At 45.9% G+C, this 18,725-nt stretch overlaps 1 protein-coding gene across 5 annotated transcripts in view; it reads right to left on the bottom strand.

Annotated features, from left to right (window-relative positions):
* CACNA1A (calcium voltage-gated channel subunit alpha1 A) overlaps positions 1-18,725 on the bottom strand; it is a 253,586-nt gene that overhangs the window by 132,127 nt on the left and 102,734 nt on the right. For all 5 annotated transcript variants that reach the window (XM_061421929.1, XM_061421925.1, XM_061421926.1 and 2 more), the window contains 2 exons: positions 4,106-4,197; positions 1,914-2,066 (listed from right to left, as the gene is read on the bottom strand). In XM_061421929.1, coding sequence (XP_061277913.1) covers positions 1,914-2,066; positions 4,106-4,197 — 245 coding nt within the window. The remainder of the gene's footprint in view (positions 1-1,913; positions 2,067-4,105; positions 4,198-18,725) is intronic.

Raw genomic sequence — 18,725 nt, 5'->3', positions numbered from 1 at the left:
TCTTGAATAAACCTTCCTTACTGGGTTTTCCTGCCCTCTGGGAGGTCTGGGGAGAGGGTTGGGTTACCTGGGGGTCACCAGGAAGAGAAGGTGGATGGGTAGCCACTCCAGGACAGAATTATCTTCCCAATAAGGCAGGCCTGAAACCTCCTTCCCTTCTCACACAGGCTCCCCTGTCTCCATTCGCAGTTTCCTTGACCCACGACTAACACTGTCATTCAGCCCGTCCACAGCAAGGAGGCCCATGGTCCAAGTACTGAAATACAAGCTTCCCTCTTATTTGATTTCATTTGGTTCTTTGGCTTCAGAGAGCAAGTAGCCAGGTTTGCATAGCAGGAGACGTAGTCAAAGATGAATGCAGAAGCTATTAGGTCCCTGAGTATACGGATAGCTAGGGACACCGACTCGATGGACGTGAGTCTGAGTGAACTCCGGGAGTCAGTGATGGACAGGGGGGCCTGGCGTGCTGTGATTCATGGGGTCGCAAAGAGTCGGACACGACTGAGCGACTGAACTGAACTGAACTGAGGGACACCCAGGCTGTTTCACTGCTGTTTCAGAGACTAAGTCTGTGACTTCTGGTCTTCCTGGTTTTTTTTCCTGAGTCATCCTCCCCGATCCTTTCTTGTTTATTGTTTAGTCTCTAGGTCATGTCCGACTCTTGTGATCCCATGAACTGTAGTCTGTCAGCCTCTTCTGTCCATGGGATTTCCCAGGCAAGAACACTGGAGTGGGTTGCCATTTCCTTCTCCAGGGGATCTTACAGGACCAGGGAATCTTACAGGACCAGGGATTAAAACCATGTCTCTGTATTGGCAGGGGTCTTCTTTAACACTTGAGCCACCAGGGAAGCCGCTAAGCTAAGGGGTTGACTGTGGCACAGTGTGGGGAGGGGAGGAGCCAAGATCCTGTTTGTGCTTGATGCTGATTGGCTGGTGCCAGGACTCCCAGTGGGATGTTTTAAGGCATCTTCTTGGGGAGACTAGGACGAGTCACCCTTAACTCTCCCTTCCTTCAGGGTAAGGAGGTTTCAGGCTTCTCTGGTGGCTCAGTGGTAAAGAATCCACCTGCCAATGCAGGAGACGCAGGCTCGATTCCTGGGTCAGGAAGACCCTCTGGATAAAGAAATGGCAACCTACTCCAGTATTCTTGCCTGGTAAATCCCATGGACTGAGGGGCCTGGCAGGCTACAGTCCATGTTATCACCAAGAGTTGGACACGACTTGGTAACTAAACAACAACAAGGAGGTTCAGAACTCAGCACATGCTAGGGTCTCGGGTCGCTGCAGGGTAGCTAGGCAGAGGCTGTAGGCACTGCATTTGTATTCTGCTGTCTTTTGCCCCTACATGTTCCCACTGAAAATATCTTTGATGCCTTTACCTGCCCAGCGTTTGGGGCAGCCAGCTATGCCAGGGCATTAATGCCCATAAGGGGCTCAATCCCCGCCAATGTTGGACAGAATTTGGTGGATAAATACCCAGCTCCTGTGCCCCTCATGTGGGATGGGTCTAAGGCATGCAACCTACCCTGTTTCCCCTAGGTGCCCAATGGAGCTGAGGTCTGGTGACCTTGCCCAAGATGGTAACCTACTTGATAACGTTCCTAGATGTTACTAGATCCCCCCCGTCTCACTTTCTCACTCACCTGAAGGTGTTTCCTGGGATCACTTCCCCAGTAAACCACTTACCCTGGGACAGCTTCTCAGGTACCCCAGTGTAACATCCCAGCAACAACCAAGATCTCTGGGGCGGTTTCATCCCCTGCCTGCCTTAGCTTTGGGAAGATGTTCTCCCAGCTTCCAGGAGAACGAAGCAAAGCCCTGCAGATCTTGTCCAGGAGCTTGTCCCCAAGGGAGAAAAGAAAGGGGAGGAAGGCTGGGAAAAAAAAAATCTATGATGCTGCTCGGACCTACCTGTGCCCTCTTCAAAGCAGGTGGTATGAAATTTTCCCATATAAAATTCTAACCCTATGATTGCAAAAATAAGGATTGCAAAAAATAGGAGGAGGCCGATCTGCAGCAGGGGGATCATTGCCTTCATGATCGACTTCAGGACGACTTGTAAACCTGGGGAGACACAGAGAGAGAGAGGCCCCAGAGGCCTGTGAGGAGGTACCCTGAAACGCCACCCCCAAGATGCCTCCTGAGGAAACTCAGAGCACGCGGGATGCGGGAGACAGGACGGGGCAATGGTGAGGGAAGATGGACGGAAGACATAGAGGCTGCTCACTTTAATAACAGGAACAATCCTTCCTTATATTTTAAGCACTTTTTTTTTTTTTTTTGGTTTTCTTTCGGCTGCACCATTTGGTTTGCGGGATCTTAGCTCCCTGGCCAGGGACTGAGCCCAGGAACATGGCAGTGAAATCACTGAGTTCCAACCACTGGAAATTCCCCACCTCTATTTTAAAAATATTTTTTAAAGTACTGGGCATAGGCTGTCCTGTTTGATGACTTTTGAGGCAAGTAAGAAGTGGAAATTCATAGCTTTCTGAGCCCTATTCCTGGGTGTTGCACAATTTTCATGCAGATCAGGGTACCTTTTTCTAACCTTTTTCCACCAAGAGGGGGAGTCTTTTTCCTAATTCATACAATGCCATATGCATCAGCTGCAGCTCTTTCTGGGAAAGCAGTCAACATCCTAGTTCCAACCCAAACCCAGATATTATTTCATTGGCTTTTAGCAACAACCCCATGAGGCAGGTACATGTGTAAAATCATCCCCATTTTACAGAGGTGGGAAGCAAAGCTCAGAGGATGTCATGCTTAAAATGAGGATTCAGCCTCAAGGTGTGAGAAATAACGGGGCCAGGATTTGAACCCAGGTTGGACTTGATGTCAAATCCCATGTCTGTAACCAACCTTTAGGAAAGTCTGTGTTAAAATGCTCCCAAGTGGATGAACAGTAAAGAATCTGCCTGCCAATGCAGGAGACACAGGTTTGATCCCTGGTCACAAAAGAGCTAGACATGACTAAACAACAACAAATTATGTGGTTAAAATGAGGATTTCTTGTTTTATGTCCTTGGATACTCTTCAGTGTCTCCCAGTTTATAGTCTATGAGAACTTGAATAGAATTCGTATCCTACTGTTGGGTGAAAACTATATAAATCTTAATTATGTTGAATTGGTTTATAGTACTTTTCGGGTCTACTATATCCTTCTACTTTTCTATATATTCATTCTATTAATCTTTGAGAGTTTAATATTGAAACTCCAACTAAGAATCTTAATTTACCAGGCTCTTCATCTGTAAATGGGGATGAGACTTAGCACCTCCCTCTCAGTTAAATGAGAGGGTTCATACCTAGCAAAGCCCTTGGCATATCATAGATAGTCATTAAACAGAGATTCTTATTAGTATTAGCTTTGGGATGGAACTTGATTTAACATGATGTAGGCATCTCTGGTCTCTTGAAGAAAAGACTCTTGAGAGTCCCTTGCACAGCAAGAAAATCAAGCCAGTCAATCTTAAAGGAAATCAACCCTGAATATTCATTGGAATGACTGATGCTGAAGCTCCAATACTTTGGCCACCTGATGCAAAGAGCCAACACATTGGAAAAGATAATACACAAAAAGCTCTTTCTGCCATGCCTGGTATGCAGTAGGCACTCAATAAATGGTAACCATCATTGCCACCAATATTAATTGCCACCAATATTAATCAGGCTGTGGGGGCAGACTGGCTAACTCCTAACTCTTCCATTCTCAGCCACATGATTTTGCTCAAATTATTCAGCTGCCCTGAGCCTCAGTTTTCTCCTCTGTAAAATGGAGATTTTGGTCCTATCAACTTCACAGGGTTGTGATTATAGAATGGGGTCCTGGGTGTGCTTAGCATGGCTCCTAATAGAGAAGTGCTCAGTTAATGGGTGCTGTGGTGATGGGTGAGGCTCCTGGCTGGCTTTTAGGAGCTCACCCAGACCTGCAGCCACATTCCTAGGGGTGGAGGTCCCTGAAGGGGCTTCCCCAAAGATAAGGCTGCCCTGACCCAGGCTAGGGAAGCATCTGAGGGCGCCTATGAGACCTTCTTGCAGAAGGGAAATGGAGGGCTCCCAGGACCCCTGAGCAGACCCCTTGCCAGGGTTAGAAACTCACGCACTTGGGATTCCAGACACCAGCTTGAGCGGCCGCAGCACTCGAACTGCCCTCAGCGTCCTTAGGTCAAACTCCGTCCCAACTGTTGCCAAGATGCTGGAAGAAAGAAGCCAGAACAGAAGGCAGACGCTGGGTTTCAGGGTCAGAGAGGTGGGTGGAGGGTTCAATGCTGTGGTTTCTTTAAAATTTTTTAATTAGAGGATAATTGCTTTACAGTGTTGTGTTCGTTTCTGCTGTGGAACAATGAGAATCAGCCATAATTATACATAGACTCAATTATACATATACAATTGATTGATCAAATCAATCAATCCTAAAGGAAATCAGTCCTGAATATTCACTGGAAGGACTGATGCTGAAGCTGAAGCTCCAATACTTTGGCCATCTGATGCAAATAACTGACTCATTGGAAAAGACCCTGATGCTGGGAAAGACGGAAGGCGGGAGGAGAAGGGGATGACAGAGAATGAGATGGTTGGATGGCATCACTGACTCGATGGACATGAGTTTGAGCAAGCTTCGGGAGTTGGTGATGGACAGGGAAGCCTGGCGTGCTGCATTCCATGGGGTTGCAAAGAGTCGCACACGACTGAGCGACTGAACTGACTGACTGATACATATATACATATATATGCATATATCCCCTCCTTCTTGAGCCTCTCTCCCTGCTCCCATTCCACTCCTCTAGGTCGTCACAGAGCGCCAGGTTGGTTTCTTGGCAGGGTGACCACAGGCTGGGTCTCAGTTTTGTCATATGTAAAACAGTGTTAATAGTACCTGCTTCACAGGATAAAAGATGATTTACAAGGACCCCAAATAGGTCTTAATACTCAATAAATGCTTCCCTTGTATGGCTCAGCTGGTAAAGAATCCGCCTGCAATGTGGGAGACCTGGGTTCGATCCCTGGGTTGGGAAGATCCCCAGGAGAAGGGAAAGGCTACCCATTCCAGTATTCTGGCCTGAAGAATTCCATGGACTGTATAGTCCATGAGGTTGCAAAGAGTCAGACACAACTGAGTGACTTTCACTTCCTTTCACTCAATACATGTTGGGCTGAGAAGAGAAATTTTCCCCATGGCACATGGTTGGGTGATACTCGGTGTATTTCACAACCCAAGATCAGGATGGATTGTGGGGAAGCTTGGAGGCACCAGGGGAGTGACAGACCCTTTGGGCTCAGGTCACTTTACCAACCGGCAAGAAAGTAGCTTAGTACTAAGACCTACGCCTGCATGGGTTCAAATTCCAGCTCTACCATTTCCCAGCTGGGTGACTGTGGGTAAGTCACTTTTCCACTTCATGCCTCAGTTCTCCCTTTTGGATAACAAGGATAAAACAGTACTGAACCCTCAAAGGGATGTGAGGATGAAACAAATTAATACATGTGAAGTGGTAGGTGTTGTGCCTGGCACACAGGAAGTGTGTTAAGCTATTGGGAAATAAATGGAAAAAAAACACCCCAAAACCTCAAATAATGGGTGTGGCCCTGCTGGGGTGGACTAGCTGGCATCAGCCCCAGAGAGGGCTACAGACCCAAAGCCTCAGGGCAAAAAGTCACTCTTATAAATGCAAGTAAGAGTCATGGCAATAGGTGAGATGAGCCTTCTGTAGAAAGCCCCCTTCCCTCACCCCTTACATAAAGATCCCATCCTAAGACCTCACTTGTAAAAGTGTTTCTGGTGAGACAAGGGAGACCAGGGGTTCCACAGCCCTTCCTCAGCCCAAGGAACCCCCTAGACCTGTTTCCTAAATAAGATACGTAGTAGGGATGACCATGGCACCATGGCACAGAAAAGGTTGTCACTGGAACCTCAGATGATGAGCAAGGAATGTGGAAAAACAGAGGATTCTGTGGTTAAGAATGGGCTTCCCAGGTGGCACAGTGGGAAAGAATCTGCCTGCCAATGCAGGAGACACAGGTTGGATCCCTGGGTCAGGAAGATCCCCTTGAGTAGGAAATCTGCTCTAGTATGCTTGCCTGGAAAATTTCATGGACAGAGGAGCCTGGCAGGCTACAATCCATGGGGTTGTGAACCGTCAGAGGCTACTGAGCATGTACTGTGATTAACAGGATGGAGACCACAGAAGTAATTTGGGGGGTATCTTCATTCTTGTCCAGGAGTCTGAGTCTTACAACTTTGGCCTGTGAATAACCAGTATCTACATCTGTCTTTATTTATTGGCTGCGCATGCAGAAGGTAGGATCTTAGTTCCCTGACTAGGGACTGACCCATGCTCCCTGCAGTGGAAGTGTGGAGTCTTAACCATTGGACCACCAGGGAAGTCCCTCTTTGTCTTTTTTTTTTTTAATTTTTATTGTATATTGGAGTATAAATGATTTACAACTCTGTGTCAGTTTCAGGTGGACAGCAAAGTGATTCAGTTATACATACACATACAACCATTCTTTTTCAAATTCTTTTCCTATATAGATTACTTAACAAAATATTGAGGAGAGTTCTCTGTGCTATATGGTAGGTCCTTGTTGATGATTTATTTTATATATAAATATAAATATATTATTTTATATATAGTAATAGTACATCTCTTTGTCTTTGAGACCATCAGTATCTGCATCTATTAACAACCTGTATTGGCACCTGTATTAATAAACTGTATTGGCCCGCTTTTGTCTCAGGACTTTCTCTGAAGCTAAGACAGACCCAGGCAGTGAATTCCCCTGTGAGAGCAGCCCTCCACCAAAGATCGCTGGGAAGAGGTGGATGAATTCCCCAGGTCTCTCGCCCCCTCCTTCCAGATTGCTCTGAGGTGTGAGTTTCATACAGGCTCCCAGAGAGGTTGAGCCCAGCTGCCTCTCCAGGGTAACCTGCTCAACTCCTCATTCTTCCCTGTCTCCCCACCCTTGTCCCCCACCCATATTTCCTGGAGTCACTTCCCAGATGAACTACTTGGACCCAAATTCTTGTCTCAGGGTCAATGTGGGGGCACTCCAAACTAAGACAGGAGTATTCCCAGCTCTTTCCCAACTACTCCTAGGACAGAAAGTTAAAGTGCTAGTCGCACAGTTGTGTCGGACACTTTGTGACCCCACGGACTGTAGCCTATCAGGCTCCTCTGCCATGGGATTCTCCAGGCAAGAATACTAGAGTGGGGAGCCACCCGCCATTCCGTTCTCCAGGGGATCTTCCTGATGCAGGAATTGATCTCGGGTCTCCTGCACTAAGAGTAGCTCTTTACCACCAGAGACACCATTCCCAGGACAGAGATGCGTTTATTAGATTGGGCTAACCTCCTCTTCCACCATCATCAAATGTACATCTAAACACATCGTATGTCTTGGGCAAAGCAATACTTGAGGCGCTCCCTGCTTTGTAGGGCTGATGCAGGAGAAAAACAGTTTCATCAAAAAATGCACACAGAGATTGAATCCATTGGGGGTGTGATGCATTCTTAGAGAGAGCAGGTGAAAAAAACAGCTCTGAGGGTACACAGCAGGTAGTGTTAACTCATCTGGGACCCCAGGAGATTCCCGTTTCAAGCTGAGGATTCATGGATGAGCAGGTGGAATCTGATCAGTGGGGGAAGAACTTTCTAGGCTAAGGAAATGGCTGAGACAGACAGCCTGGGGTGGGAAGGCAAATTCAATGAAGGAAATGGCGCATGGTGGGGATTTCAGTGATGCCATGAAGCTGAAGTGTAGGTGAGGGCCTTGCCAAGCAACCCCAAGGAAATTTTCATTCATTTAATTATATATTTTTTCTATTCCTCTCCCAATTTTCATTTGGATTTCTCAAACTCCATCCTGTAGATCACCAGTCTATTTTACTTTCTTCTTTCTCAGCAGGTAAAAGCCATTGTTAAGGGTGTGTGTGTGTGTGTGTGCGTGTGCGTGTGTGCTCATTCAGTCGTGTCCTACTCTTCGCGATCCCATGGACTGTAGCTGCCAGGTTCCTCTGTCCATGGGATTTTTCAGGCAAGAATACTAGAGTGGGTTGTTATTTCCTCCTCCAGGGGATCTTCCCCACCCACAGATCAAATCCATGTCTCCTGAGCTGGCAGGCGGATTCTTTACCACGGAGCCACCTGGACAAGCATTCCCTGAGTTTTCATTCACTGACTTCACAAACATTAACTGAGCATCTACAGTGTGCCAGGTCTTGGGGACACGAGTCATAGGAATCCCTATCTGTGTGTGGGAGGCTGAGAATAAACCCCGTAAATGTGCCAGATGTCAGGGCGATGAGTACAAGGAAGAAAAGCAGGGCAGGGAAGAGGGCGTGCTGGCAAAGTGGGGCAGGATGAGGGGAGCGATGACACCATTTCAATTAGTAAAGGCCAACTGCTCTTTCCCGCCTGGCTGGGTAGTAGTTCAGTGTTAAAGGTGTTCAGACCAGCATCGCCCAGTAGAACTTCAAGAAGAGCCGTATGTTGGACATAGCGAACAGACTGGTGGTTGCCAAGGGGGGCATGTTGGGGGAAGGATGGAGTGGGAGGTTGGGGTTAGCAGATGTAAGCTTTTATATATAGAATGAATAAACACTCTCTACATAGCACAGAGAACTCTTCAATATCCTATGATAAACTGTAATGAAAAAGCACATAAAAAAGAGAATTATATATATGTATGACTGAATCACTTTGGCGTACAACAGAAATTAACACAACATTGTAAATCAATTATACTTCAATAAGAAAAGAAAAAAGGAAAAAAAAGGAAGAACTATGTGTGAAATTTAAAATTTGCCAACAGCTACATTAAAAGCCCAAAGAAACAGATGACATTAATTGTAATAATATACTTGATTCAACCAGGTATATCTTAAGTATTGGGCTTCCCAGGTGGCTCAGTGGTAAAGATTTGCCTGCCAAGCAGAAGACATGGGTTCAATCCTGGGGTCAGGAAGATCCCCTGGCAAAGGAAATGGCAATCCAATCCAGTATTCTTGCCTGGGAAATCCCATGGACAGAGGAGCCTGGTGGGCTATATTCCATGGGGTCACAAAGAGTCGGACATGACTCAGTGACTAAATAACAACATCTGAAGTATTATGATTTAAATAGGCAATCACTATGAAAGATTACTCATAAGACATTTTATATATTCTTTCCTTTAGACTTTAAGTCTTTGAAATCTGGTTAGCATATTCTACACTTAGGGTACATCTCAACTCAGGTGTATGATGGCTACGCGCGGCCAGTGCTGAGTGTACCTTGTAGGTCAGGTCCAGAGAAAGAGTCAGTGGGGAAGAGATGTGACGTGAGTTACAGGAATATGTTAGAGGAAAACTCTAGGCAGAAAGACAGCCAGTGCAAAGGTCCTGAGGCAGGACCATGCCTGGTACACTTGAGGAATGTCAAGAAGGCCACACAGCTGAGTGAACCAGGGTGTCAGCGGGAGGAAATGAGGGCAGGGAGGTGATGGGGCAGTGTGCAGGAGTCTGTGGGCCATGGTGAGGACTTGGACTTTTGTTCTGAGTAAAGCAGGAGCCAAGGAAGGTTCTGAGCATTACAGAGACATGATCTGACTTACATACTAAAATAAGATCCCTCTGGGGGTCCAGACCAGAAACTGGGAGGTTGGAAGTGGGCGGAGATGACCACAGTGGTCCAGGTGAGAGATGATGGGTTTAGATCTAGTTGTGCGGGACACAAGGATAACACTGAGATGAACTCAGCCTTGCCCTTAGATGACCATGCAAATAAGTGGATGACAGAGTCAAGTACAAGTCCTTCTGGCCTCAGGGCTGTCGGAGGCAGGAAGGAGGAGGAAATGAATACAGACAGGAGGGCGGGGGACAGTGTGATTGTGGAGCCCAAGTCTGAAAATGCAGCAAAGCAAAAGATCTTAACAAAACCTTAGACCTGGAGTTAAACCCTGACCTTGCATCCTCTCATTATCTAGCCTTTGCGCTAACTTCTCTGAGCCTCTGAAATGCAGCGAATCTGACTTCCCTCCTGCCCAGTGCTATCCTAGTGGGCACCCAAGATGGACTATCTCCTGTGCCCCTCCCTGGAAGGATGACAGGGAATTAGGAGCAGAATGGGAGGAGGGAGAGGCTTCTCAGACTGAGAATGCCCTATAGAGGCAGAAAACTTCCCTCAGGAAACATGATGGGAGGGGGGTGGGAAATCGGGGTGGGCTGGACCACTGGAGGCTGTGAACTGGAGGCGGAGGAGGTGGGTCCTGCTGTGTGGACAGTGGGAGTCATGTGAGGTTTCGGAGCAGGGAAGGGATGTGATTAGGGCTGGCGTCAGGAAGACAAGCCTGACAGCTGAAAGGACAGATTGGTGGTGAAGGAGGCAGGAGTTAGGAGGCAGCCGCAAGAGCAGACCAGCGTAATGAGGACTAGAACTAGGACAAAGGCAGTGGGAGTACAAAGGAGGCCCCAATTTATATATAGCTGCCACAGATCACTGTGCACCAGGAAACTTGCCTGGGCTCACCAAGTGCTCCCTGCGTCCAAGCCATCATTAGGAGGAGTCCCATTTTACAGACGAGGAAACGGAAGCCCAGAGAAGTTACAAAGGCATGGAGGTCCATGCTGCCAAGAGAGAATGTGAACCCAGGACCCCAGGACTCCAGAACCCCAGTTTTCCACCTCACATGGCTTGTTGGATGGGGCAGGGGCAGTGGTGGGAAAGAAAAGGAAGGGAAGAATGGCTTTCTGGTTATAAATGGACCACCAAGTGATGATCATTCAATTATTCACAAGGCTTTGTGGAGTACCTGCTATGCACCAGCCACTCAGGGAGGAGGACCTCAGGATGCCACCATGAGCAGAGTGACAATGGATGACTTTGGGACAATGGGACGACACATGGCGTGTCGTGCTGCGGAAAACAGTATGGCGGCCACCAGTGCTCCCAATGGAAGGATGGAGTGTGTGGTGGCAAAGAGGAATTAAGACCGGGCCACCTGAAGGATGGAATTATCAACTGAGACGGGGAAGATGCAGGAAGGGGGAGGTTTGAAGGAAGATCAAAAGCTGGGTTGTGACATTGGGACTGACATATACACACTACTCGGTATAAAATAGATAACTATTGAGAAAGTCCTGTATAGCACAGAGAACTCTACTCAAGAGTTCCATGGTGACAAAGTGGGGAGATATATAGAAAGAGAGCTGATTCACTTTGCTGTACAGCAGAAATTAACACAACATTGTAAAGAAACTAAATTCCAATAAAAAGTGGGGAAAGAGCTGGATGGTGGACACACTGAGTCTGGGAAGCCAGATGTCTGTAATTCCCTCATTAAAATCTTCCAGTGGCTACCATCAGGCTTAGAATAAACCCAGGTTATACCATGACCACAAGACCTTGCCTGACTTGATTTCCCCTGACCACCATTTCTGTACTCCAGCCACTTTGGCTTTCTGTTCTTCCAACAGGAAAATCTCCTTTCTACCATGCAATCATATGACGGCCATCTCTTTTCCTGCTAACACTTGCCTTCAACCCTCTCCCTCCTTGTCTAGTTGGCCCTCTGCAAATCTTTCAGGCTGCAGTTCAAATTTTTCTTCTCAAAGAGGATTTTCATGTCCCCTTCTAGATAACGAGAACTCTCTGGGATTATATTGTTTATTAAATTGCATTTATTATTTTGGGCTTCCCAGGTAAAGGATCCACCTGCCAAGCAGGAGATGCAGTTTTGATCCCTGGGTCGGGAAGATCCCCTGGAAAGGGAAACAGCAACCCACTCCAGTATTCTTGCCCGGGAAATCCCATGAACAGAGGAGCCTGGTGGGCTATAGTCCATGGGGTCGCAAAAGAATTGGACACGACTTAGCACCTAAACAACAACATATAAATGTTTGCTATCATCATCATTTAAATTTTTATTACTTGCCCCTAAGTCATACCAGAATTGACTGATGAAGGAACCAGCATTCATTAAGTTTATTCTCTTTGCCAGGTTATATGCTTGTGGCTTTAAATACTGAGGTCTCATTTTATGCCTCAGTATCTTTACCAGGTGGTGTTCTGCTGCTGCTGCTGCTAAGTCGCTTCAGTCGTGTCCGACTCTGTGCGACCCGATAGACAGCAGCCCACCAGCCTCCCCCGTCCCTGGGATTCTCCAGGCAAGAACGGTGCAGTGGGTTGCCATTTCCTTCTCCAATGCATGAAAGTGAAAAGTGAAAGTGAAGTCACTCAGTCGTGTCTGACTCTTCACGACCCCATGGATTGCAGCCTACCAGGCTCCTCCGCCCATGGGATTTTCCAGCCAAGAGTACTGGAGTGGGGTGCCATCGTCTTCTCGGAGGTGAGTGTTCTACACTTAGTTAATTGACAGGGGAACTGAGACTCTGAGGAGTTAAGTACCTGCCCACAATCACACAGCTAACATGTGGTACCTGTAACCCGAGGCTGGCTTGGCTGCCTCCACTGTGCTGCCCCTGGTTAATTCCCCCACCCCACTTACCCTCTCCCAGGATCTCAGCCAAGTTTATGTCTCTGTCAACCCAAGTATAGGAAGGATCTAGATTTTTCTCTAGCTCCCTGGAAGTCAGAATGTCAATAAATATTTGCAGAGGAGCAACCACTTTGTGCCAGGTGGGTGAGGAGGGGAACATGTGCAAAGGCCTTGGGGCTGGAGAGAATGTACGGAGAAGAGCGGGGTTACCAGATGAGGGGCAGGGGCAGAGGACAGGAGAATACGAGAAGAAGATATTAGTGTGGCTAGAAAACAGGGGAGAGGATGGAGGCCTCATTGACCTCACCCACCAGACCTTATTCAGAGGAAGCACCTGCCCACACTATGCACAAGGGCCAAGACACAGAAGCAACCTTATTAAATGTCCATTGGCAGACGTATGGATAAAGGAGATGTGGTCCATATATACCATGGATTATTACTCAGTCATAAAAAAGAATGAAACGATTCCATTTACGGAAACACCGTTGAACCTAGAGATTGTCATACTAAGTGAATTAAGCCGGAAAGACAAATATCATATATCGCTTATATGTGGAATCTAAAAAAATGATGCAAATGAACTTATTTACAAAACAAAAATCGACCCACCAACATAGAAAACAAACATGGTTACCAAAGGGGTCGGGGGGGAGGGATACATTAGGAATTTGAGATTAACATATACACACTACCATACATAGAACAGATAACCAACAAGGGCCTCCTGTGCAGCACAAAGGACTACACTCAGTGTTTTATGTGTGTGTGTTAGTGTCAGTCGCTCAGTCGTGCCTGATTCTTTGCGACCCCATGAACTGCAGCCCACCAGGCCCCGCTGTCCATGAGATTTTCCAGGCCAAGGATACTGGAGTGGATTGCCATTAACCTCTAAATAAAAAGAATCTGAAAAAGAATATACACACATACATGTATATGTATGACTGAATCACCTTGCTGTATACTTGAAACACAACATCATGAATCAATTATACTTTTATAATATTTTTAAAATCTTGACATACAGAACAAACATATGGATATCAAAGAAGGAAGTGAGGGTGGAATGGATTGGGAAATTGGGATTGACATGTATACACTGCTGCTGCTGCTGCTAAGTCGCTTCAGTCGTGTCCGACTCTGTGCGACCCCATAGATGGCAGCCCACCAGGCTCCCCTGTCCCTGGGATTCTCCAGGTAAGAACACTGGAGCGGGTTGCCATTTCCTTCTCCACATGTATACACTACTATGTATAAAATAGATAACTAATGTGAGTGTGTGCTAAGTCACTTCAGTTGTGTCTGACTTTGCAACCCTATGGACTGTGGCCCACCAGGCTCCTCTGTCCATGGGATTCTCCAGGCAAGAATACTGGGGTGGGTTGCCATGCCCTTCTCCAGGGGATTTTCCTGACCCAGGATTGAACCCACCTCTCTTAGGTCTCCCGCATTGGCAGGCGAGTTCTTTAATGCTAGAGCCACCTGGGAAGCCTAACTAATGAGAACCTACTGTATAGCACAGAACTCTACTCAGTGCTATGTGGTGACCTAAATGAAAAGGAAATCCAGGGAAGACGGGAGATATGTATATGTATAGCTGATTCAAGGCTGTGGTTTTTCCAGTGGTCATGTATGGATGTGAGAGTTGGACTATAAAGAAGGCTGAGCGCAGAATTGATGCTTTTGAACTGTGGTGTTGGAGAAAACTTGAGAGTCCCTTGGACTGCAAGGAGATCCAGCCAGTCCATCCTAAAGGAGATCAGTCCTGGGTGTTCATTGGAAGGACTGATGTTGAAGCTGAAACTCCAATATTTTGGCCGCCTGATGCGAAGAGCTGACTCATTTGAAAAGACCCTGATGCTGGGAAAGATTGAGGGCAGGAGGAGAAGGGGACTACAGAGGATGAGATGGTTAGATGGCATCACTGACTCAATGGACATGGGTTTGGGTGGACTCCGGGAGTTGGTGATGGACAGGGAGGCCTGGCGTGCTGTGGTTCACGGGGTCACAAAGAGTCAGACACGACTGAGCGACCTAACTGAACTGAATAGCTGATTCACTCTGTTGGACAGCAGAAAATGACATTGCAAAGCAACTATACTCCAGTAAAAAAGAAAAACCCATGCAGATAAAAGAAAATATTAAAATAAACAGACTTCCTTTATGCAAAATAAAGAAGCATCTGCCCCACAGATCCATTCCAATCCTTCTGAGATAAGTATTCGGAGCATAACTGCTTCCCCTGCGTCTATATTCTTGCTATTGGTAGATTTTGCAAATCTTCTTCAAGTTTATTCTTATATCACCTGGCTTTTAGCTTCTCTTGGAAAAACTATTCCTAAAATTCCTTTTCTAAACCCTCAAATGCAGAGTCAAGATTTGGTCTGTGCAATGCACCTTTCTCGTTCACTTGTTCATTCATTCATCCCTTTCATCCCCACATTTTACTTTCATTCCCCACCCCCCCAGAGAAAACTGATATGTTTAATCTGGTCTTATTGGAGTGCATTCTTGTAAAACATGCGCTTTATTTTGAACGCATGTATTTTAAGTTTACATCAATGGCAACTGTCAGGACTATTCTCTTGTTTTCTATTTTCACCCAGAACAGCAGACGTGCAGTTTGGGGTTCTCGCTGGGCCTGGGAGCTGCCGAAGTGCACCCGTCACATCCCACCTGCCCGTCCCCCAGGCACAGCCACCAGGTGGTCTTCAGCTCATCCTCCACAGATGGTGCTGGAGCGAAAAACCTCATACCCACTCCTTATAAAACCAATAAAAGTCTCACGGAGACTTATGTACCTGAGAGCATAACTGCCCCTGGGTCTGGACTTAACTGGACCAACCACCGCTGATCATCCTCTGCAGTGGCCGCTCAGGCCACGCCCCCATGAGGGGGAGGAGCTTCCTCTGTCACCACAACAGGCTGACCCTTCCCTTAACCACCTTTCTAATTTTTTCCACTCAAAGAGCCATACAGAGACACTCACTGTTTTAATTTTCATCTTTCTGATTACAAGTGGTTTTGAATTCCATGTCATCTACTGATTAGCTTTTCAGACTTTTATTCCCTAAACTGATCACATTTTTTGCCTGCTTTCCTCTTGGGGTTGCTGTGCTATTTTTGTTTTTCGTTATTATTATTATTTGTATTTTTATTGAAGTTGCGTTGATTCACAATGTTGTCTTAATTTCTGCTGTAGACCAAAGTGATTCAGTTAAACATAAATATATACATTCTTTTTTGTATTCTTTTCCATTTTGGTTTTTTTACAGGATATTAAATATAGTTCCCTGTGCTATACAGTAGGACCTTGTCCTTTACCCACTCTATGTATAATAGTTTGCATCTTCTGGTCCCAAACTCCCAATCCAACCCTCCCCTGACTCCTCCTTAGCAGGCTTAGCAGGGCTGCTGTGTTATTGTGGTTGAAAATTCCCCCCATGGGCTTCCCAGGTGGCTCAGAGGTAAAGAATCTGCCTGCCAATGCAGGAGACTGGGTTGGATTCCTGGGTTGGGAAGATCCCCTGGAAAACAAATGGCAACCCACTCCAGTACTCTTGCCTGGGAAATCCCATGAACAGAGAAGCCTGATGGGCTAGAGTCCGTGGGGTCACAAAAGAGTCAGTCGTAACTTAGCGACTAAACAACATTTCCCTCCTATAGTGTTGATTGACACTGGCCAGTATGGTAGCCACTGGCTGCATGTGGCTATTGAGCTCTTGAAATGTGGCCATTATGACTAAGGAACTGAGTTTTAAATTGTATTTACTTTCAATTCATTTCCATTAAAAATAGTCACATGTCACAGAGAACAGATTTGTGACTGCCTCGTGAAAAAGTTGGCTTAAAGCTCAACATTCAGAAAACGAAGATCATGGCATCCGGTCCCATCACTTCATGGCAAATAGATGGGGAAACAGGGGAAACAGTGTCAGACTTTTTTGGGCTCCAAAATCACTGTAGATGGTGACTGCAGCCATGAAATTAAAAGACGCTTACTCCTTGGAAGGAAAGTTATGACTAACCTAGATAGCATATTCAAAAGCAGAGACATTACTTTGCCAACAAAGGTCTGTTTAGTCAAGGCTATGGTTTTTCCTGTGGTCATGTATGGATGTGAGAGTTGGACTGTGAAGAAGGCTGAGTGCCGAAGAATTGATGCTTTTGAACTGTGGTGTTGGAGAAGACTCTTGAGAGTCCCTTGGACTGCAAGGAGATCCAACCAGTCCATTCTGAAGGACATCAGCCCTGGGATTTCTTTGGAAGGAATGATGCTAAAGCTGAAACTCCAGGACTTTGGCCACCTCATGCGAAGAGTTGACTCATTGGAAAAGACTCTGATGCTGGGAGGGATTGGGGGCAGGAGGAGAAGGGGACGACAGAGGATGAGATGGCTGGATGGCATCACTGACTCGATGGATCTGAGTGTGAGTGAACTCCAGGAGTTGGTGATGGACAGGGAGGCCTGGCATGCTGGGATTCATGGGGTCGCAAAGATTCGGACACGACTGAGTGACTGAACTGACTGACTGACTGAGGGCGAGTGGGGATAGGGAGGGATGGATAAGAAGTTTGGGACTAGCAAGCGCAAGCTATTGCATATAGAATGAATAAACGAGGTCCTGCTGTATAGCAAAGGGAACTATATTCACTATCCTGTAATAAACCATAATGGAAAAGAAAAAAATGTTTTAAGTAGTTGCATGTGCCTAGGGACTATCATACCAGACAGCTGTTAGCTATTAATTGCTGATCAGTTTTTTCCTATCATCGTATGCACTATTTACAAACACTACTTTAGTTCTTAACACATGTCAAGTTTTTTTTTTTTCCCTTGAGGGAGTAAGAGACTCAATTTTATTTTATCATTAAATTCATAAAACAAGCATTACATTTTATCAGATGTTTTCGGGGCAAAGCAGTATAAAATATATCACTGAGATAACCTTTATTCTGTAATCAATTACATGGACTGTTTTCTTAAGTCTTAACTGAACTTGTTACAATACTGCTTCTGTTTTATGGCCACAAGGGATGTGGGATCTTAGTTCCCTGACCAGGGATAAAACCCACACCCCCTGCATTGGAAGACTAAATCTCAGCCACTGGACCATCAGGGAAGTCCCTATTCTGTAATTATTTAAAAGTCACAAAAATACTTTATTTAAATATGGCTCTGACAGAATCATCTTAAAACAACCTAATTTTAAAAAACTGAGCATACACATTTAGGGTCAAAATAATGTTAATTACAATTTATTTGAAACAACCCAATCAAAAAGTGGGCAGGACCTAAACAGACATTTCTCCAAAGAAGAGACATAGATGGCTAGTAAACAGATGAAAAGATGCTCAATATCGCTCATTATTAGAGAAAAGCAAATCAAAACTACAATGAGGGATCATCTCACACGGGTCAGAATGGCCATCATCAAAAATTCTACAAACAATAAATGCTGGAGAGGGTGTGGAGAAAAGGGAACCCTCTTACATTGTTGATGGGAATGCAAACTGATACAACCACTATGGAGAACAGCGTGGAGATTCTTTCTAGGAATAAAACTACCATATGACCCAGCAATCCCACTACTGGGCATATACCCTGAGGAAATCAGAACTGAAAAAGACACATGTATCCCAGTGTTCACTGCAGCAGTATTTACAACAACTAGGACATGGAAGCAACCTAGATGTCCATTGGCGGATGAACAGATAAGGAAGTTGTGGTGCATATATACAATGGAATATTACTCAGCTATAAAAAGGAACACATTTGAATCAGTTCTAATGAGGTGGATGAACCTAGAGCCTATTATACAAAGTGAAGTAGGTCAGACAGAGAAAGACAAATACCATATATTAATGCATATACACGGAACTAGAAAGATGGTACTGACGACCCTACGTGCAGGGAAGCAAGGGAGACACAGACACAAAGAACAGACTTTTGGACACAGTTGGGCTGATTTGAGAGAGGAGCACTGAAACATATACATCACCATATGTAAAGCAGATCGCCAGTGGGAGTTTGATGTGTGTGATTCAGGGAGCCCAAAGCCAGTGCTGTGTGACAACCTGGAGGGATGGGGTGGGGAGGGAGGTGGGTTCAGCAGGGAGGGGACACATGTCTGCCTACGGCCAATTCATGCTGATGTATGCTAAAAACCATCACAATATTGTAAAGTGTCAGTCACTCAGTTGTGTCTGACTCTTTGTGACCCCAAGGACTAGCTCGCCAGGCTCATC

Source organism: Bos javanicus, chromosome 7 (genome assembly GCF_032452875.1).
Source record: "Bos javanicus breed banteng chromosome 7, ARS-OSU_banteng_1.0, whole genome shotgun sequence".
NCBI classification, from domain to species: Eukaryota; Metazoa; Chordata; class Mammalia; order Artiodactyla; family Bovidae; genus Bos; species Bos javanicus.
The sequence above is the reverse complement of the archived record's forward strand: the minus strand, read 5'-3'. Positions and strand labels throughout refer to the sequence as shown.